The following is a 22,680-nucleotide window of genomic DNA, read 5'->3' as shown; positions in this document are numbered from 1 at the left end:
CTTTTAGTAAATTTGGTTCCTTCTATATTTCTTTGCCTTTTGTTGCCCATAGTTTATAAACTTGACCCCGATATCAAAATTCTCTACATATCAGTAACAATTCTTAAATGGGAGTCTCAAACCTTTCCTACAGCCAATGTTACAAAAGTTGCCATATTAATGCAAGCCTTTCTTTATTCAATGGGAAGACAGTTGAAATCCACAGGACTTCTGCTGAAGATTACTGAAGGAAGAAAGTGTAGTTGAGGCCATGATCAGATCACCCATGATTTTATCAAATGACTAAATGGCCTCTTCCTGTTCTTAACTCAAAGGTTCATATATAAGGCTTGGCACTCATGTCTTTTACTATCTTGCCCCTACACTGATAGTTTGCAAAACATCTTTTATTGTCCTACAATCCTGCCAAATAGATCCAATAATACTTCTGTTACAACTAGGCTTTCCTAACAAATAATGCCACAATTTGTCATTTATTCTTCAGCTTTCAAGACTTAACTTACTACTGTGTCTGATGTGGGGGAGAAAAATGGATATATATTTTCACCTGCATTCATTATTTATAATTTTAAAAATAGAATTATAGCTATCTGTTAAATAATGAAAAGCATTTTAGTCTTGTTGCAAACCTTTGCCAAATGAATTTTGCTAACCAATTATGTTAAACATTATACATTTATTCACAATGTTTGGAATAAATGCAATCAAGATTAAAGTCATAGTCGCTTTGAAAAGGTAAATTATTACAATGAAATATAATTGATCACAATAGCCTTTTTGTGTTTCTTTACAAGTTTTATTTCCATGAAGATGTATTTCTGTGATGCCAATAGTTTGTGAGATCACATCTGAGCTGGGGTAAAGCTATCGTCAGTATATTCAAAGCTGATTTTCCAGGATGGATCACTAGCTAGTGATCAGAAGTAAAAGCCTTTTCTGATCAGTAAATGCTGACAACAATCTAGGATTCCTGTCTTTCTGCCTGACACCCCAATCCCACAGTGAACACAAGGTACTAACTGTACTTCCATCAGTAATGCATCACTAACTGTAAAAGCTAGTTCACTGACTTACTGGAATATCACAGGAGTATCATCCTTTTTGATTCCATTTATACTAGAATCACAGGGGTAATACTAAGTTACCTCTGGGATTCTAAGGTGCGAATAGAGGGTTAACGATTCCTCTAAAAAGTAATAAGAAGAAATTAATTCAATACCTAATCATTTTATTACAATATCCATGTATATTCAAGACTGCTTAATGGAACTGAATTGTTCAACTCTCTCACATGCATATTCCCAGTTGCTGCTTCAAAGTGCTCCCCAAGCTACTGACATCACAGAAATCAAAGTGAATTGATTCATTATACCATAACATTTGATTAAGATTGAAGTGTACAGAATGAAACCAAAATGATGTATATTCAGCTGAAATTTAAGAGGAGACATAGATGCATGACTGAGAGCTTATTGCATCCCTTAATTAGAGTCATAGAGATTTACAGTAGGAAACAGACCCTTCAGTTCAACTCATCCATGCCGACCAGATATCCTAAATTAATCAAGTCCCATTTGCCAGCACTTGGCCCATATCGCTCTAAACCCTTCCTATTCAAATACCCATCCAGATGCCTTTTAAATGTTGTAATTGTACCAGCCTGCACCACTTCCTCTGGCAGCACATTCCATACACACACCACTCTTTGCTTGAAAAAGTTGCCCCTCAGGTTCCTTTTAAATCTTTCCCCTCTCACCCTAAACCTATGCCCTCTAGTTCTGGACTCACCCACCCCAGGGAAAAGATCTTGTTTATTTACCCCATCAATGCCCCTCATGATTTCTAAACCTCTATAATGTCACTCCTCAGACTCCGACACTCCAGGGAAAACAGCCCCAGTCTATTCAGCCTCTCCCTATTGCTCAAACCTCTAACGCTGTTTTTGATTTAGTTTTGGGTCTGAATGCATACTCTCACTTTATAAATTTATTTGATGTGGAGAGTATCTATCCAATAATCACATGATTAGAAGCCTGATGATGACCTTGGAAATGTTTGGAATATACATTCATGAATTGTCTATTTTTGTCACATTAGCTTTCTCATGTCTAAATTCTTGACCTTTTTTTGGTAAATCATGTTATTTCCAATCCAAGCACCAGAAGCGTAAAATGGTGAAACAAGCAGAATAATCAGTAAATCAGACTTTTTTTTTGAAACCAGCAATTGATGATGGTTTCATGGTCACTATTACAGAGACTGTAGTTAATTTAATTTAAATTTCACTAGATATCATGGTGGAGATTTGCGTCCATGGCCAGAACAACAGACTGGGCCTCTGCATTACTAGGTGCAATAATATCATTACATCACCATTACCTGTGATCCATCCAAAACAGTATAGAATTTCAAGTGTGAAAATATTCCCAATATAAATCGAGCTTCTGTGTGCCTTTTTGCAACACATTAAAAAGCCTTGTATTAGAAATTATCTCTGCCTGCAAACGTATGTCCTCATGATGAGTTTATTGCATATTATGAGTGTATTTGCTTGTCCTAGTGCTCGAATGTGGCAAGTGGAAGGCTGCTGAAATTCAATGAAGAAAACTGCAGGTAGACTTACAAGATGCCTTTGAGCAGCTCTGGACTTAGAGCTTCTGGCTTTGAACCATACCGTTTGTGTAATATGGAAAACAGCAGTCTGTGTTCAAATGGCGTTACAAAGCGTGAGCATCTTGTGGTGAGAAGTTGCATGCAACATAAGTGCTACTGCTTCCTAGTGCATCAGGAATCATTGTAATTTGGAGCAAAGGTTGCTAGACTGCTTTGAGACCCAAGTCCTAGTGTCCATGTCATGATTAAAAGCGTCTCAGTCTGCATAGCACCAAGCATGAATCTCATGACCTGAATCTAAACTTCTAAATGGTTGGATGGTCTCTGTAATGGAAGCTGAGATATCAGCCCCCAGATTCTGCATCACAACAAGGTTTGTGATTACTACCATGGAAATGACAACAATTTCCTTGCTGCAACTCACTCATATCCAATTATTCACCATGTGCATGTTCCGTCCCTACTATCTGTTGACATTTAAAAGTAGATTCAATGCTCTTGAGCATCATTCAGCACTGCAGCCAGCTCCTCATGGCTAAATTCGTAGCATTGGTTTCCATGGTTATTTGCTGACATTCCCTTGCAGTGCTTATCCCTGAGCTCTCTTCTCTCTCTCTCTCTCTCTGTACCATTTATCATACTTTTTTCCTCCTCACAAAGTCTGTGTCATTCATTTTCAGTACTCACTGCTGACCAAATGCAACTTCCCTTTGAGAGGAGCAGGCTGGTTACAAATGAGCTTTAAGTGGCGTTAACTTTGAATGAACCTGGACTCCCTGCTGAGTGTGTAACCACTCAGCTACATAGAGTGAGCAAACAGCGTGAGGTTTACATGTCTGTAGAATTTGATCAGTTCGGAGGTAATCTTGAGTTGCTCATTGTTCACTAATTGTCGTCGTCCAGTTTTTAACCGAGTGTCTGTTGGATGGTAGAAACTTTATTTGTGAAAGAAAGGTGCAAAAAAGCTTTTGTTAGGAAAAAGTAATCTTTTGCCAGTAGTTGCAGGCAACCTCTTAAGTGCCAACAGTGCAATAAGTTTACTGGATGGTTAATGGTTTACTGCATTGTCCAAACTATCGTGCATTTTCATACTTGCTCAAAACAAACTTATTCAGTCTTTAACATTATGGAAGTGCACCTTTTAGAAAACAAAATTCATAAATACTTTTTTTTTCATTTTAGTTTGTGATGGACATTCAGATTTCAAGGATGCAAAACTTCTGTACAGATTCCGAAAAGATGATGGGACATTCCCATTAAGTAAGGAAGTGAAGGTGTTCATGAGGGGTCAAAGTCTATATGAAAAGTGAGTTCTTATATATCAAGTCAATGAACTTTACAGTTACAGTGGTTTTGTACAGTAGAGGCTGAATGTGAATAAAAGCAGATGCTGGAGATCTGAAATTAAATTACTGGAGAAATTCAGCAAGCCTGGCAGCATCTGTGGAGAGAGAAAAACAGTATTAACATTTCAGATCCAATGAGTCCATTCCCTTGTCCCAGCTTCTCCATTGCATTTGTTCCAATGATGCTACCTTCCACAGTGGTGCCTTTAACATAAGAATATAAGAACTAGGAGCAGGAGTAGGCCATCTGGACCTTCGAGCCTGCTCCGTTATTCAATAAGGTCTTGGCTGATCTTTTCATGGCCTCAGCTCCACTTACCCGCCCTCTCACCATAATCCTTAATTTCTTTACTGTTCAAAACATTATTTATCTTAACTGTAAAAACGTTTACTGAGGAAGCCTCAACCACTTCACTGGGTGGGGCATTCCATAGATTCATAACCCTCTGGGTGAAGAAGTTCCTTCTCGGTTCAGTCCCAAATCTGCTCCCCTTAATTTTGAGGCCATGCCCTCTTGTCCTAGTTTCACCCACCAGTGGAAACATCCTCTTTACTTCCATCTTATCTTTTCCTTTCGTAATTGTGTACGTTTCTATAAGATCCTCCCTCATTCTTCTAAATTTCAATGAATATAATCTCAGTCTACTCAGTCTCTCCTCATAAACCAATCCCCTCAACTTGTTGCACTTCTGGACCAACCTTCTGTGATTCATGCACAAGGACAGCCGGGTACTTCTTCACAGCAGCGTGCCGCAGTTTTTTTTACCATTCAAGTAATAGTCCTTTTTCCTGTTACTCCTACCAAAATGGATGACTTCAGATTTATTAACATTGCAGTCCATCTGCTAGATCTTTGCCCACTCACTTAAACTATCTACGTCCCTTTGCAAAGCTTCACAGTACTCTGCACACTTTGCTCTACCACTCTTCTTAGTGTCATCCGCAAACTTTGACACACTACACATCGTCCCCAAGTCCAAATCATCTGTGTAAATTGTGAATAATTGCAGTCCCAACACTGATCCGTGAGGCACAACACGCGTCACTGATTGCCAATCAGAATAGCACTCCTTTATCCTCACTCTTTGCTTTTTGTTAGCTAATCAATCCTCTATCCATGCTAATACATTACCCATAAGGCCATACATCTTTATCTTATGCAGCAGCTTTTTCTGCGGCACCTTGTCGAATACCTTTTGGAAATCTAGATACATCACGTCTACTGGGTCCCCGTTGTCCAATGTGTTCATAATGTCTTCATAGAATTCCAAAAGATTAGTTAAGCATGACCTGCCCTTCATGAACCTATGCTGCATCTGCCCAACAGGACAATTTCTACCTGGATGCCTAGTCTATTATCAAGGAAGAAATAGCTTAAGCATTTCCCCCTCTACAGAAGTTAAGCTAACTATAATTCCCCTCTTTTGTCTACCTCCCTTTTTAAACAATTGCATTACATTACTGTTTTCCAATCTGCTGGAACTACCCCAGATGAATTTTGGAAAATTACCACAAGTGCATTTGCTAGTTCTACTGCCATCTCTGTTAGTACCTGCAATGCATTCCATCAGGGCCAGAAGACCTGTCTACCCTTAGGTCTGTTAGCTTCTCCAACACTACCTCTTTCATGATAATGATTGTTTCTAGGTCCTCACTTACCTTTGTCTTTGTCAATTACTGGCATGTTATTCGTTTTCTCCACTGTGAAGACTGACACAAAATATCTATTCATGCCTCGGGCATTTTCTCATATAGAGTCAGTTCTCCTTTCTCTTTCATCAGCTGATTCCCTCCGCCCAACAACTGTGGCCGATAGGTCCTCAGCCTTCTCCATCCTATTTCCCACACATCAGCCCTCACACCTTGTCCTCCCTCCCAGAATAATGATAGGTTCCATCACCTCCAGCAGGATACCACCTCCAAGCACACAGTCCCTCCTTTCCCTTGTCAACATTTTTCAAGGATCGGTCCCCCCATAATGTCCTTGTTTGCTCTTCTATCATGACTGACAATCCCTGACCCTCTCCCCATGACAGCAATCACAGAAGGTGCAACACTTGCCCAATCATCATTTCCTTCCGCACTGCCCAAGGCTCCAAACACACCTTTCATGTCTTTGAAGCAGTCTACTCTATTTGCTGTTTATAGCCCTTTACTTTGGTGACACCAAACACTCACTGGATTGCCGCTTTGCAAAACATCTCCGCTTTGTCTGAAAAATCTCCTTGACTTCTGGTTGCTTGTCATTTCAATACACCTTGGGCTTTTGTACAAGCATTTCTGTCATGGGGCCTGCTGCAGTGTTCAAGTGAAGCCCAATGTAGGCTGGAGGAGCAGCACCTCAAAATCCACCTAGGCAGTTTATAGACTTCAGGGCTCAACTTTGAGTTCACTAATTTCTGGTCATGATCTGAAATGGTGAGACTGGGATAGGTGAGCACAGGTAGAGGGTACGACCTGGTTGATTGTTGGGAGGAATGAATCCAGTTGGTAGCTGGAAGGAAGGATCGATCAGAGGAATGGAAGAGAGGGGAAGGGGCTGGGAATGGAGTTGAAGGATGGGAAGGCATGTTTAATTGAAATCTGAGAACTCAATGTTGAGTCCTCTGAGCATGGGCTGCCCAAGCAGGAATTTGTGCTCTAATTCGCTGTGGCAATGAAAGAGGCCAAGGATGGTCATGTCGGAGAGGGAGTGGGAAGGGAAATTAATCTGGGTGGTTGGGAGGTCATGTTGCAGCTGTACAGGACATTGGTTAGGCCACTGTTGGAATATTATGTGCAATTCTAGTCTCCTTCCTATCGGAAAGATGTTGTGAAACTTGAAAGGGTTCAGAAAAGATTTACAAGGATGTTGCCAGGGTTGGAGGATCTGAGCTACAGGGAGAGGCTGAACAGACTGGGGCTGTTTTCCCTGGAGCATCGGAGGCTGAGGGGTGACCTTTTGGAGGTTAACAAAATTATGAGAGGCATGGATAGGCTAAGTAGACAAAGTCTTTTCCTGGGGTGGGGCATCCAGAACTAGAGGGCATAGGTTTAGGGTGAGAGGGGAAAGATATAGAAGAGACCTAAGGGGCAACATTTTCACTCAGAGGGTGGTACGTGTATGGAATGAGCTGCCAGAGGATGTCGTGGAAGCTGGTACAATTGCAACATTTATGAGGCATTTGGATGGGTATATGAATAGGAAGGGTTTGGAAGGATATGGGCCAGGTGCTGGCAGGTGGGACTAGATTGGGTTGGGATATCTGGTCGGCATGGGTGGGTTGGGCCGAAGGGTCTGTTTCCATGCTGTACACCTCTATGACTCTATGGTGACTGGGAGGTCAAGTCAACCCCTGCGGGCCCGGCTGAGATGCTCGGCGAAATGTATCCTAAGTTTATATTTGGTCTTACTGATGTAGAGAAGACAACATTGGGAGCACCAGATACAATAAACTAGGTTGGAGGAGAGACAGGTGAACCTCTGTCTCACCTGGAAGGTCTGTATGGGGCCCTGAATGGAGGTGAGGTGGGGTTGGTGTGCCATCAGGTTTTGCATCTTTTGCAGTTGCAGGGGAAGGTACCTGGGGATTAGGAGAATATGGAGGGGAGAGTGGAGCAAACCAAGAATTTGAGAAGGGAATGGTCCTTGTGGAAGGTAGAGAGGGATGGGGAAGGGACGATATTCTTGGTGGTGGGGTCTAATTGGAGTTGGCGAAAGTATTTAAGGAAAATATGTTGGATATGGAGACTGGTGGGGTGATAGGTGAGGATAAGGGGAGCCCTGTTTTTATTGTGTTTAGTGCGGGGGGGGTGGTTAGAGCAGTGCAGTGGGGAATGGAGGAGGTATGGTGAAGGGCTATATGGATGTTCAAAATAGGTGGATATCTAGGATGTTTGAGAGTGGAATGTCTCCTTGTCAGAGCAGATATGGTGGAAGCGGAGGAATTGGGGAAAACAGGATGCAGTTCTTGCAGGACACTGCATGGGAAGAGGTGTAGTCCAGATAGTTATGGGAGTCTGTAGGTTTGTAGTAAGTGTCCAGCTGGAGACTATGGCCAGAGATGGCAATAGAGAGGTCAAGAAAGGGGAGGGATGTGTCCGAGATGGCCCGAGTGAATTTGAGGGTGGAGTGGAAGTTGTGGGTGAAGTTGATGAACTGCTCCAGTTCAGCCTGTGTGCAGGATGCTGCACCAACACAGTCATCGATATACCGGCGGAAGAGTTGGCTCGGTGTAGGGATGGCCACCCCCTGGATTTGGAGGAAATGGGAACAGTTGAAGGAAAGGTTATTAAGAGTGAGGACTACTTCAGCAAGGCTCCTGATGCTGTCTGGCTTGCTGTGTTCTTCCAGCCTCCTGCTTGTCTACCTTGGATTCCAGCATCTGGAGTTTTTTTTTGTCTCTAACTAAGTTTCTTCAACTCTAAGCATTCTCATGTGTACTATTTGCTGTGCGGGTCAAAAATTTTTAAACAATATTTTAATATCAATTGAAAAGAAACTAATACTGGAAATCTGAAATTAAAACTTAAAGTTGTAGAAGTACTTTCATTGAAGTCCATTAGCACTTACAAAAGGAATGTTTTTGATAGAAAACTATCAGAATTAAAATATAAAAGAAAAAGGGCTCCCTTAAGGTGTCAACCTTGACTCAAGAATATTATGCTTACCTTTTTAATCAGAAGAAAATGGGTTGACATCACACCTCAATACAGTACTGGAGTCAGTGCTGCACTAGCTTTTGAGTGACAATGTTCAAGGCGCTATTTGACCCCTTGCTACTTGAAAAAGATCCCATCATGCTCTTCCAGAAAAACTGAGGAACCCACGAGTTCTATTGCCAATATTTATCCCCCACCCAAATTACTAAAACAGATCATCTAGTCAGTATCTTGTTGCAGTGTACAATTTGGTTATTGCATTTTCCTACAATGACTATGCTTAGTGTTACTTCATTGGCTATAAATTGCTTTAGGGCATCCGGAGTTTGTTAAAAATGCTGTATATCTGCAAGTTCTTTCTTGAATAGGGGAAAATAATGGGCATGCGAAACCCAAGCTACATAGATAGCCAAAAATGCAGAAAAATTAGGCAAAAAATAGGGCTTATGACAATTGCAAGACCAATGTTACAGTTGAGAATGAAACTGAAAATCAAAAGTGCCAAGGAGATTTTAAAGGAAGAGAATGTGAAGGACTTTGGAGAGTGTTTGAAAGTAGATTGGCTAATGTGAAAGGAAACCCAAAATGCTTTTATAAGCACATAAATAATAAATGGAAGGGTGAGGCCAATTAGAGACCAAAAAGGAGATCTTGTGAAGGTAGTGTATGTGGCTGAGGCACAGCACAAATGCTTTGTATATCTTCATGAAGAAAGGGAATTCTGTCAATGACTCCATGAAAGACAAGGTGGTAGAGATATTAGATGGTATGGAGACAAACATTAAATGGTGGACAGTCCTCAAAGTAGAAAAACTGTCAGTCAAATGTGATGCATCCTAGGATTCGGAGGGAATATTAAGTGTGGAAATTGTTGAGCGTCTGACCACATCTTACAGTATTTTGGAGTGATGCCAGAGTATTGGAGAATTGAAAATGTTACATCCTTTATGTAAAAATGAGAACAGGATGAAATCAGAAAATATAATCTAGTGTTTGGCTTGGGAAAATTTACCTTATTCTTTTGAGGGATGTGAGTGTCATTGACAGTGCCAGCAATTGTTCCCTGTCCCTAATTGCCCTTGTGTTGGCTTGTTCAGACATTGCAGAGGGCACTTACTAGTCAACTACATTGCTGTGGGTCTGGAGGCACGTGTAAGGCCAGACCAAATAAAGAGTACAGATTTCCTTCCCTAATGGATATAAGTGAGCGGAATAAATTTTTTGTCTGGTCACCATTACCAAGGCTAGCATTCTCATCTAGAATTTTTAGTTAAATTTAAATTCCATCTATTTCTGGGGTGGGATTTGAACCTATGGCCTAAAGCCTAAACCAAGGACTCTGAAATACTAGTCCATTGACATTACCATGACACCACTATCTCTCCTTCACCATCTTTTTGATGTCTAAAATTGGGGACAAAATTAATTGGTATTTGGAAGAGTATTAGTTAATAAATGAAAGTCAGTGTGGATTTGTTAAAGTCTAGTTGTGCTTGACGACCTTGATCATGCTCTTTGAATAAATAGTGGAAAGGGTTGATGAGCTTAGTGGAGTTCATACTTTCAAAAGGTGTTTAAAGTACTTTGACTTGCTAGCACAATTATAGTCCATAGCATTACAGGGATAATGGCTGCATTGGCTAAGGTAGAGAAAGGAGAGAGCTTGGATGAATACGTCTTTTCAAGACTGCAGAGAGGTATACAGTAATGTTCTCGGGGATTGGTAGGGCCAGTGTTCTTTTTAATATTTATTAATAACTTGGACTGAGAATACAGAACATAATTGCAAAATTTGAAAAAGATACAAATTAATAATGTAGTGAACAATGAAGAAGATAGGAAAGAACTGTGGGAGGACATAGATTGATGAAATTGGTAGACATTGTAAATTAATGAAATTAATGACAGGAGTGTGAGCAATAATTCATTTTGTTTAGAAGAATTAAGAAATGCAATATAAACTATATGGTACAATTTTAAAGGGAGCACGAGAATGAAGTGATTTGAGAGAGATATATTTACAAATCTTTGCAGATGGTTGAATACATTGAGACAACTGAAAAAGACCATGAAAGTTTGGTTTTGTGGGTAGAAGAATAGATTATAAAAGCAAGGCAACCGATACTTAATAGTCTTCTGGTGGAGTATTGTGTTCAAATCTGGGCAACAGACTTTAGGAATGCGTTAAGCACCTGGCAGTGGCACAGAAGAGATTTACCAGAGATTAAGGATTTCAGTTATGTGGAGAGATTTGAAAAGTGTTGTTTGCGCAATGAAGGTTAAGAGTTAATTTGCAGTTTTAAAAGTCATAAACTTATTTGCTAAAACAAAGAAGGGGATACTGTTTCTGGTTGCAGGAGAGCTGGTAAATGGAAGAGGTAAAGCAAATTGGTAAAAGAACCAAAGGTAATGTGGAATATGTTTCACTTCGCAATTTGTTGTGATGCTAGCAAGTGTGATGAAATTGAAATCAGTGGTAACATTCAAAAACGAGTTGATAAATACTTGAAGAAAACATGCAGAGTGTTATGGGAAAGAGCATGGGATTGATTGGGAAGCTCTACTAAAATCTGCCAGAGGTACAATAGGTTGAATAACATTGTCCTGTGTGGTATTATATTGTGTGGCACGGTGGCACAGTGGTTAGCACTGCTGCCTCACAACACCAGAGACCTGGGTTCAATTCCCGTCTCAGCGACTGACTGTGTGGAGTTTGCACATTCTCCCAGTGTCTGCGTGGGTTTCCTCCGGGTGCTCCGGTTTCCTCCCACAGTCACAAAGATGTGCAGGTCAGGTGAATTGGCCATGCTAAATTGCCCGTAGTGTTAGGTAAGGGGTAGATGTAGGAGTATGGGTGGGTTGCGCTTCGGTGGGGCGGTGTGGACTTGTTGGGCTGAGGGGCCTGTTTCCACACTGTAAGTAATCTAATCTAAAAAAAATCTTACCTGTCTACTAATAAAGTCAGGACCTCACAGACTTGTAAAATCATTGCAAATGTTCCTGATAAATCAATTTTTTTTGTTTGGAGATGTCTGTTATTACATGAACGGTGATTTATAGTGTTCCTTCAACTTCCAAGAATTCCAAATCCATAGCAACTAGCTCAGACTGATATGTGTGTTCTTTTGATGGGTACACGCTTTTCAGATTGCAGGAGGTTGCTCAACGTGTTTTGGGCTTGGTGTTACTTGAATCCCAGCCAGAAGAGCAACAACTCATGTGTTTATTGAACACACGGCTTCTATCAGGTTAGCACAGGTTGATGTCATTTGGAGAATGATTTAGACTATCCTAGCTTCTAAACCATGTCAATTTTAGGATTTTTTTTGCCCCTCTGCACAATTGTTGCATTGTAATTCACACTCCTGATGAAGGGCTTTTGCTCGAAACGTCGATTTTCCTGCTCCTCGGATGCTGCCTAACCTGCTGTGCTTTTCCAGCACCACTCTAACCTAGACTTGTGATTCACAGGCTTATAAGTTCTGAAGATGCAATTATGAAATTGCAAGAAGAAAATGGATTGAAGTACCAGCGTGCAGTGTTGGGCTGTGAAATCATTGACTGGCTAATAAAAGAAGGGGAAGCTTCATCGAGGAAGGAAGCTGTGGAATTGTGCCGCAGAGAGCTTGAACATGGAATTATTCAACATGGTGAGAAAACCCTAGGGGTCATGACTTATCATTTCATTTTACTGGACATTACTTGTGTAGTATAATCACATATGGAGTCACCTATATCCTGTTCCTCACTAAGTCCCACATTTCTATCGACCTGACAGGTCTTTATTGAATTATTGTGCTCTGGTGTGTTAAGGTTAAGCATTGCATTTTCACAATCTGCTTTTACTTCATCCCATCACTACGTCCTCCAGCAGCTTTATATCTACTCTCCACTCATAAATTTCGTCATTTAACTTTGTATTTACACATGTTTCCTCCCACCTGCTAAATATAATGGGGCCTCTGGAAACGCGAATCAAAGTACATGAGATATTTAGTTAGGTAGGATTCAAAATTTTGGTTTCCCCATGTTGGGAAATTTTTCAAAATAAAGTCATATTTTGATTCAACTGCGTGGGAAACTCTTGGCTTCTACTTCCTGACAGCTTAAGTGTGTCTACACCAAGTGATGTTGATCATCCTTTGGATCTGAGCTAAGGTTTTAATTTTGTTGAAGCAGTGGCATAAGGTAGAGGAAGAGGAGAGGCTGGATGGTTGATTAATAGAAAGGAATAAATAGAGACAGGGAATGGTGATGGTCAGGACCAGTAATTATGAATGGTGCAATACTTTGGCTGGCAAGTGGTGTCCAGGACTGTTTTTGAGAGTTCTGGTTCTCTTGTCCAAGGAAGCCAACAATACCACACCCTGGCAGGTCTGCAGTATGGAAGGGGCTCTAAAATTTGGTGCAGAGTAGGAGAGCAAATCATGGTTTTTCAGAAGAGGCTGAGGGATACTGAGGACAGGGATACTCCAGAATGTTGGCATCTGCATCTTGTGTTATGGTTTGAGGCTCAGAGATAATTTTGGGAAAGATCAAGGTTAGATTGGGTGGGTGAAAAGCAATTGGAGGAAGCATGAAGGTAACAAAGGGATGCTGGAAGTGAATGTATTGCAGCTGCAGGCTCACAATATCGCTTTCTTTTAACCTGAGTGCTAAATTGGGTTTAACTGGCTAGAAATCAGGTTATTGTAACTGAGTGATAACAGTGGGATTAAAGGAACCCTGTGTGTGGTCCGTCAAAGGATAATGCATTCTGTGTGGTTGGTCAACTGTAGCTGCTCTAATGGTGAATGTTGTGTGTACCTCAGGTGTTTATATCTTTTCCTGCCTTCATCACACTGTTGACTTTGTGGATTTGTGTTAGGTCTCAGAGATGCTGAAGTGATAAAACATCTTAACTTATTTCTTACAGTAGCTTTGGTTGAGGCAGACTCCTGAAAGTAATGCCTTGGTTATGTACAATTAGCTTGGTGGCCATCTTCTGGTAGGTTGAGGTCTTAAGGTCTGGGGGTCTAGTGCATAGATGCAGAAGTATCTACCTATCCCTGGCTACTGAAGACCCTGGGATTACTGGTAGAGGGGTCAGGATGCAGCTGCTCACCCTGACATTGTAGTGAGAGTTGAACGAGGAAACTGGCTGGCACTCTTTCTACTGTGTGTTTAGTGGCACATTCATGTATCCCTGAATACAAGGGCAGTGAAAGGGGAGATGTTTCACTACTTCTGGGCCAGACATTGCAATTCAGGCCTTGTGGATATGAAAAGTATGGTAGATACAAACATATGAATTCGGAGCAGGAGTTGGCCACTTTCCACCTTTTTAGTAAGGTTATGGTCACTGCACATTGCTGACAGCCCATGATGACTTTTTACAACCTTGCTTATCATGAACCTATTGATCTCAGCCCTAAAAGGGTGCAAAGATTCTGCTTTCACTGCCTTTCAAAGGAATACATTTGGAAGTCTGTTAATCCTGTGAGAAACCATTTCACCTCATCTCTGCAACCCCTTATTTTTAAACAGTGACCCCTCATTCTAGTTTCTCCCATTACAGGAAACACCCTCTTCATATCTACCCTGTCAAGACTGCTTCGGAACTTGCATGATTCATTCAAGTCACCTCTCACTTTTCAAAACTTTAGTGGATGCAAGCCCAGCTTGTCCAACCTTTTCCCATCAGACAACATACCCATTACAGGTGTGCCTAGTAAACTTTCCTTGAATTGCTTTCAATGCATTTACATCCATTCTTAAATAAGGTGAGCTATACTATACACCGTGCTCTTGGTGTGGAATTTTCCAACGTTTTCTCTCTTTCTTTCAGATTTCCACTAACTGCAGTATCCCTAGTTCCAGAATTAAGTTCTCCCTAGCAGTCACCAGCCACTTTTTGGAGGAAGTCATGTACTCGCATTGCTGGTGCTAAATCTGCTCTTGAAGCTTGGGTGGCCTTCAGTACCATCCACACAAGGTGTCAATATTTCATCAGCAGATTGGAGACATTCTCAATTGGCCTCCTGGCCATCCTACAATGGAATAGTGCCCCTGCAGTCTCCATGGTGTTAGTCTCACTTGGTGTCAAAACATTTAACTCTAGAACTCTTCCTCTTCCCTTGGGTCTCCCTTTAGCTTTGAAGGCCATCTAATACTATATGAAAATGTGGAGATTTAATGGCTTGTCAAGAGACACCTACTTCCCTTTTCCTCATGCACTGCCATTCCATATTGTAACTCATATACACTCATCTTATAGTGCAGACCTAACACGCAGGCTGACCTCTGGTACCATTTGTTACTGAGGGTGACCAAACATTCTCCAGCTGGCCATCTCTCTTCACTTGCAAATTTCCATTGTTTAAAACCCCCGTGTAATTTCTGCAATTCCAAGTTGCCAGCAGATTAGAGGAAATCATTGAGCCTTTTGTGGTGCTGGACCTTATGAATATTCACCCTCTCAGTGATCTCTGTCCAGGCTTGTTAAATAGGAATGATCTTCTATTGCTGTCGCTTCAAAACAGCACCTCCTGCCATTCCCAGATGGCCTGGAGGAAGCTTGGAAGTTGACATGATGCTAGAGCTGGAGAGTGATGGATGTCCCAGAAGATGATTGCTGTAGTGGAGGGTATGGAGTGAGGGGGCGTCAGAGGATGATTGCTGTAGAGGAGAGGGTGAACTTATGGGGCTTAATTGGTCAAAGCTATAAAAAAGGGGTATAGGATGTGTTTCCAGAAATAATGCTTAAGTAGACTTGCAAGTGAAATAGTTGAGAGTGTGGTGCAGGAAAAGCACAGTAGGTCAGGCAGCGTCCGAGGAGAATCCATGTTTTGGGCAAAAGCCCTTCATCAGGAATCTTTCACCTTTTGCTGGAAACGTCCATTCTCCTCCTCAGACACTGCCTGATCTGCTGTGTCTTTCCAACGCCACACTCTCTACTCTGATCTCCAGCATCTGCAATCCTCACTTTCTCCTTGCAGGTAAAATATCTTGTTCCCAACTTGTTCCCACCTGCCTGCAGAGACTAGATGCTTAGTGAGGCAGACATTTTGTTACTGGCCCCGACCTGCAGTTGGGTCACATGATGGCAGGGAAAGGTATTTTGTGCCCGCCCTTCCTGACAACTGTGATGGATTGTGGAAGTAATGGCCATTTCTGGTCCTCCTTTCAGGACCTCTTCATCAAATTCTGTCCTTTAGCAGAAGTTTTCAACTGCTTTGGCTGCATCGAGTGCTGCTCCCACCCTAAACCCTCTGGGCTCTACTACTTGCTCCTTCTGTTAAAATCTGCCAACTCTGAATGTTTGTATGCCTGATCGAGAAAGTGTTCAGTTCTCTAAGATATGCAAATGCTGTCATAACAAGTTTAGACATATTATTTAAAGGCTAAGGGCCAAGAATATTACATATTTGATAAACTAGTTTAATAATAGTTAAGTGTGGTGCTGCCAACTTCCCTGGTTTCTTTTACAGAAAGATTTAAGGGTTGAGCGCTAACTGCCAATAAAATATATCCTTTAAATTAAATATTGAAGTGATCAGAACCCTTTCTGATCCTGCATAAGGAAAATACTTTTTTTTTTGCAGAATTTATGTTCTGATATTAGCTTGAAAGTGAAAACGCAGTTGAAGGGCAAAGTAATAAGGTGCTTTTTTTTTGTCAAGAAATCTGGAGAAACCAGACCCTGGGTGCATGTATGTACCACAAATCATTCCAAATTTAACAGTCACTTTAATTTAATGGACCCACATCATTAAAACTGGAATCAATGTTTGTTGATGGGTAGGGGTTGGGTTTGTAATTTTTAAAGTTTTGGTCTCCCACCCAATCTTATAGTACCTGTTTTTAGAATTCTAGTCTTTTCTCCATTCAGTGAGAAGAATTATGTAAATATGAATTTTTTACATATGGAATATGAAAATATATTTGCCAATGCTAAACACTTGTGGGTCAGGCAAAATACGTTAGAGGTCATGTAAGGCACTGTCCATGAGTTGGATTGTCAAGTTTGTGTCAGGGAGCAATTTTGTTCTGAGTTTGGATCTACTGGGAACTCAAACACAAGTTCATTTCTGATGTGACCCTTAGAAACACTGTTGCAATGTGACTTTTATTTCACCCGTCTGGATTGGATTGTTATCCAGGTTTAAGAGGTGAAAGATCAATGTGTACTATGCTGTGTTAGGATCTCCAATTGTGAAACATAGTATAAACATAGAAATGGAAGAATTTAAAGTAACCAGACTGTTTTGATTGAGCAATGGTTTGTTGTTTTGCAGTCTCCAATCGTCACCATTTCTTTGACAGCAACTTACTATATCAGTTCCGCTTAAACTTTCGCCGGAGGCGACGACTCACTGAGCTGTTGAGTGAAGATTTGGGGACACCACAGGAATCCCATGATAGTCCATTCTGTCTGCGAAAGCTGAATCCTGAACAAGATGGCTCCAGTTTTCTATCAGGTAGAAGACTTTTCAAGAATTTATCTTTGCTGAGATACTAATTGTGACACATAATGTCCCACTAGTCATCCCTTTGCAAGTGAATCCATATAATGTTTAAAAAAAGAAATACATAAATTTTTGCAAAAGATCTATAAAATATATTCTTCTTTAAAATATACTTGTATGTCTGTTTGTGCTTGTGTGATAGAAAGGTTGCTTGCTTCATTGCTTAAATGTGAATCTGCAGATCGTTGAAGCATTATTGCTTTGGAAGCTTGTTTCAATTTAACATTTTCTGATTTTGATTAATTTACCATATGATACTGTAATTTATTATCGAACTATTAAATATCTTTCAATGTTTTCAATATTAGCAACTGATCTTGGCCTGGTTTGAAGAAATGTAAAATTCATATTAGCAACTCATTAAAGTTTGCACCCAATACTGGATATCACAAATAAGTTCTAGTGGTCAGTGAGTTGGTAAAATGAGGATATAAATTTAGGATCAACAGAAAAAAGAACTGGAAATAAAGTTAAAATTTATTTTTGAAAAGACACTAGTTGGGACATAGAATGTTCAATTAGATATGCCTTTACAAGTGAGTCCATGATCATGCTTAAAAAGGAAATGCATCAATTTTTGCAAAAAAAGAACTATTTTGTAAAAGAATCTGGGAAGAAAGCACAACAGTGGTGCTTACTGGATAGCTCTTTGCAAATGCTGGTACAGGAAAGTCCTCTTCTCGACTGTAAAATTCTACAATTCTTTGATCCAGAATACTAATATTACCAGCAAATACATAAGTTGGACTAAAAGCCCAAGAAAAATGGGAGACAATTTTTAGTGGTGCACACAAGCGTTTTTCAGTTTTCAAAAATCACATCACACATCATTGGATCGGTTGCCTTCCAGGTCGCTATTTCTAGCTACTACTGCCAGGAGTTTTGCTGTGTTGCTATGTCATACTCATCTGTCTTGCATTGTCCTCATCCAGCCATAGTAACTCGCCTACTAGTACACTGTGATATCCATAACGTAACTACATCTAGGTCTTTCTGCTGCCTTTACTTTGCACGCTGTAAGGAACCTCTGTAGCTTTTCAGCTCTGATCAAATGGCTCAATGGCCAAATTAAATCAGCTAATCTCATGGATGATGCACTAGTGATGGAAATAAATCCGTGATTATAGGTGACCAATGGCAAGAATGCATGACTTATTTCTTACTATTTCCTAGTGCAAACCAACAAAGAGATAAAGGTGGTCTCAGCTGTGCGCCGCAGCAGCATTACCTCTGCTGTCACAGGAAGTACAACCTTTTACAATACAGCTCCCAGCCTTGCCTGCTTGCCTTCAGTGGAATGTAACCCTAAATCAGGTGAGAGCCATGCAGTCTAAGTTTACAATAGCAGTAATGTAAGTAACTTGGGTGTATGCATTCAGTTATGACACATCCCATGCACTGGGAAAGGTGATGGTTGTGTAGTGGTAAAGCCACTGGGCTGTAACCTAGGGAAATGGGGACTTCACATCATGGCAGGTGATGAAATTTAAACTGGATGAAGTCTGAAATTAAAGTTAGACCATGTAACCATTTTCAAATTTCATAAAAACTCACCTTGTTCACAAGTGCCTACAGTAAAGGCAATCTGCTGACTTTACCTTGTCTGGACGACATATTAAATGTGTCTCCACAGAAATGTAGGTGACTCTAAACTACCCTCTGAAACAGCCTCAAGAGCCAATTAATTCATGGGAAATAGGGATCAACAACAAATGCCAGCCTTGCTATTCTGGGAAAACACATTACAAAATTAGGCACCTCTAGCTTCAGCCCATCTTTATGCATGAAGTTAGAAATGTGAGAAATGACGATCACGAGTGGTGTGTTGCCTCCCAGGGCTGGGTCCGTGATGTCTCGGATCGTATCTTTGGGGTCCTGAAGGGAGAGGGTCACCAGCCTCAAGTCGTGGTCCATGTCAGTACCAATGACATAGGTCGAAAGAGGGATAGGGATGTAAGGCAAGATTTCAGGGAGCTAGGGTGGAAGCTGAGAGCTAGAACAAACAGAGTTGTTATCTGTGGTTTGTTACCCGTGCCACATGAAAGCGAGGCAAGGAATAGGGAGAGATATCAGCTGAACACGTGGCTGCAAGGATTGTGCAAGAGGGAGGGTTTCAGGTACTTGGATAATTGGGGCTTATTCTGGGGAAGGTGGGACCTGTACAAACAGGACGGTCTTCACTTGAACCAGAGGGGTACTAATATTCTGGGTGGGAAATTTGCTGGTGTTATTCAGGTGGGGTATCTCAACAGGGGAATGGGAACTTGAGGTGTAATTGCAGTGCACAGGAGGATAAGAGGAGGGAGGACAGGGACAGGATTTCAGGGTCACAGGAATGTGCTGGCAGACAGCAAACTGGTTTGAAGTGTGTCTACTTCAATGCCAGAAGTATTCAAAATAAGGTAGGGTGAGCTTGCAGCATGGATAGGTATCTGGGACTTTGGTGTTGTGGCCACTTCGGAGACATGGATAGAGCAGGGTGAGGAATGGACGTTGCAAGTTCCAGGGTTAGATCTTTCATTAAGAACAGTCAAGGTAAAAGAATGGGAGGTGTGGCCTTGTTAGTCAAGGATAGTATAACGGTGGCTGAAAGAACTTTTGACGAGGATTCGTCTACTGAAGTAGTGTGGGCTGAGGTTAGAAACAGAGGAGAGGTCACACTGCTTGGAGTTTTTTATAGGCCTCCGCAGAGTTCCAGGGAGATGGAAGAGAGGATTAGCAAAATTATTCTGAGTAGGAGTGAAAGGAACAGAGTGGTCATTATGGGGGAATTTAACTTCCCCAACATTGACTGGAAATGCTATAACTCTAATATGTCGGATGGATCAGTTTTTATCCAATGTCTACAGGAGAGTTTCCTGACACAGTATGTCGAAGGGCCGACAAGAGGGGAGGCCACACTGGATTTGGTGCTTGGTAATGAACCAGGCCAGGTGTTTGATTTAGTGGTAGGTGAGCACTTTGGAGAGAGTGACCATAATTAAGTTACGTATAGTTTAGCAATGGAAAGGGACAGATACATGCCACAGGTCAAGAGTTATCGATGGGGCAAGGGCAATTATAATGCAATTAGGCAAGAATTAAGATGCATAGAATGGGGTAGAAAAATGCAGGGGAACTGGTTTAAGGAACAGATATTGCATGTCCTTGATGGGTATGCCCCTGTCAGGCATGGAGGAAATGATAAGGTAAGGGAACCGTGGTTTACTACAGAAGTTGCATCTCTTGTTAAGCAGAAGAAGGAGGCTTAAGGTCTGATGAGGCAAGATGGTTCAGCTGAGGCGATGGAGAGTTACAGATCAGCTCGGAAGGATTTAAAGAGAGAGTTAAGAAGAGGACACGAGCAGTCTTTAACAAATAGAATAAAGGAGAACCCTAAAGCTTTCTATAGGTTTGTGAAGAATAAAAGGCTGACTAGGGTAGGAATAGGGCCAGTCAAAGACAGAAGTGGGAAGTTGAGTGTGGACCCTGTGGAGATCGGAGGGGTGCTAAACGGACATTTCTCATCGGTTTTCACTCAGGAAAAGAGAGTATTGTAGAGGAGAAGAATAAGGTACAAGATATTAGACTAGAAAGGATGAAAGTTAGCTATGAACAGGTGTTATCAATTCTAGGAGTGAAAGTAGACAAGTCCCTTGGGCCAGATGGGATTTATCTGAGGATTCTCTGGGAAGCTAGGGAGGAGATGGCAGAGCCTTTGGCTTTGATATTTGAGTCATCATTGTTTACAGGTTTAATACCCAGAGGACTGGAGGATTGCAAATGTTGTACCCTTGTTCAAGAAGGGCAGTAGAGATGACCCAAGTAATTATAGATTGGTGAGCATTACTTCTGTTGTAGGAAAGATTTTTGGAAAGGATTATAAGAGATGAGATTTATAATCATCTAGCAAGCAACAATTTGATTTCAGATAGTCAACATGGTTTCGTCAAGGGTAGGTCATGTCTCACAAGCCTCATTGAGTTTTTTGAGAAAGTGACCAAGCATGTAGATGAGGGTAGGGCAATTGACGTGGTATACATGGACTTCAGTAAAGCCTTTGATAAGGTTCCACATGGTAGACTGTTGGAGAAAATGCAGAGGCATGGAATTGAGGGTGACTTAGCAGTTTCTAATCCAACTGGCTTTCTGAAAGAAGGCAGCGAGTGGTGGTTGATGGAAAATATTCGGCCTGGAGTCCTGTTACTAGTAGTGTGCCTCAAGGGTCTGTTTTGGGACCACTGCTGTTTGTCATTTTTATAAATGACTTAGACGCAGGCATAGGTGGATGGATTAGTAAATTTGCAGATTACACTAAAGTCAGTGGAGTAGTGGACAGTTTGGAAGAATGTTACAAGTTGCAGGGGGACTTGAATAAACTGCAGAATTGGTCTGAGAGGTGGCAAATGGAGCTCAATGCAGCTAAATGTCAGGTGATGCACTTTGAGAAGAATAACAGGAAGGCAGAGTACTGGGTCACTGGAAAGATTCTTGGTAGTGTGGATGTGCAGAGGGATCTTGGAGTCCATTTACACAGATCCTTGAAAGTTGCCACCCAGGTGGATAGTGCTGTTAAGAAGACATATGGTGTGTTAGGTTTCATTCGTAGAGGGATTGAGTTCCGGAGCCATAATATCATGCTGCAACTATACGAAACGCTGGTACGGCCACACTTGGAATATTGTGTACAGTTCTGGTTGCCATATTTTAGGAAGGATGTGGAAGCATTGGAAAAGGTGCAGAGGAGATTTACCAGGATGTTGCCTGGTCTGGAGAGAAGGTCTTATGAGGAAAGGCTGAGGGACTTGGGTCTGTTCTCATTGGAAAGAAGACGGCTAAGGGGGAATTTGATAGAGACATACAAGATGATCAGAGGATTAGCTAGGATAGACAGTGAAAGTCTTTTTTCCTAGAATGATAACGTCACCTTGTATGAGGAGGCATAACTACAAATTGAGGGGTGATAGATTTAAGACAGATGTCAGAGGCAGGTTCTTTACTCAGAGAGTGGTAAGGACGTGGAATGCCCTACCTGCCAATGTAGTCAACTCAGCCACATTAGGGAGATTTAAACAATTCTTGGATAAGCACATGGATGATGATGATGGGATAGTGTAGGGAGAGGAGCTGAGAATAGTTCAGAAGTCGGTGCAACATCAAGGGCCAAACGGCCTGTTCTGCACTGTATAGTTCTGTGTTCTATATTCTATTATTGTGACATTATCTCACAATAATGATAGTGAGACCTCATTATTTTACAATGTGCCCAAACGTCTTTAGGATATAATGGCATTGAAGAAGCTGCAGCACAAATTAGTCTGAATGATACCAGGTTGACTGGGTTAATATTGAGAATTTTTAACCTAAATTAGCTTTGTATTCCCTTCAATGTAGAAGTTTAAGGGTGTTAACATTATTTAAAATGTTGTGGTTCTGTTCACCGAGCTGGGAATTTGTGTTGCAGATGTTTCATCCTCTGTCTCGGTGACATCCTCAGTGCTTGGGAGCCTCCTGTGAAGCGCTTCTGTGATCTTTCCTCCGGCATTTGTAGTGGTTTGAATCTGCCGCTTCCGGTTGTCAGTTCCAGCTGTCCG

The 22,680-nt window shown here is 41.3% G+C and overlaps 1 protein-coding gene across 7 annotated transcripts in view; it reads left to right on the top strand.

The window, feature by feature from the left end:
* LOC122560122 (DEP domain-containing mTOR-interacting protein-like) overlaps positions 1–22,680 on the top strand; it is a 101,894-nt gene that overhangs the window by 33,582 nt on the left and 45,632 nt on the right. For 5 of the 7 annotated variants that reach the window (XM_043710379.1, XM_043710384.1, XM_043710382.1 and 2 more), the window contains exons 3-7: positions 3,796–3,919; positions 12,072–12,250; positions 14,158–14,301; positions 16,877–17,059; positions 18,281–18,421. In XM_043710379.1, the coding sequence (XP_043566314.1) occupies positions 3,796–3,919; positions 12,072–12,250; positions 14,158–14,301; positions 16,877–17,059; positions 18,281–18,421 (771 nt within the window). Of the gene's footprint in view, positions 1–2,571; positions 2,614–3,795; positions 3,920–12,071; positions 12,251–14,157; positions 14,302–16,876; positions 17,060–18,280; positions 18,422–22,680 lie in introns of those variants that run through there. The other 2 variants (XM_043710385.1, XM_043710380.1) reach the window with 2 other exon arrangements.

Source organism: Chiloscyllium plagiosum, chromosome 20 (genome assembly GCF_004010195.1).
Source record: "Chiloscyllium plagiosum isolate BGI_BamShark_2017 chromosome 20, ASM401019v2, whole genome shotgun sequence".
Lineage (NCBI taxonomy): Eukaryota > Metazoa > Chordata > Chondrichthyes > Orectolobiformes > Hemiscylliidae > Chiloscyllium > Chiloscyllium plagiosum.
Note: the sequence above shows the minus strand (reverse complement) of the source record. Positions and strands in the feature narration are given on the sequence as shown.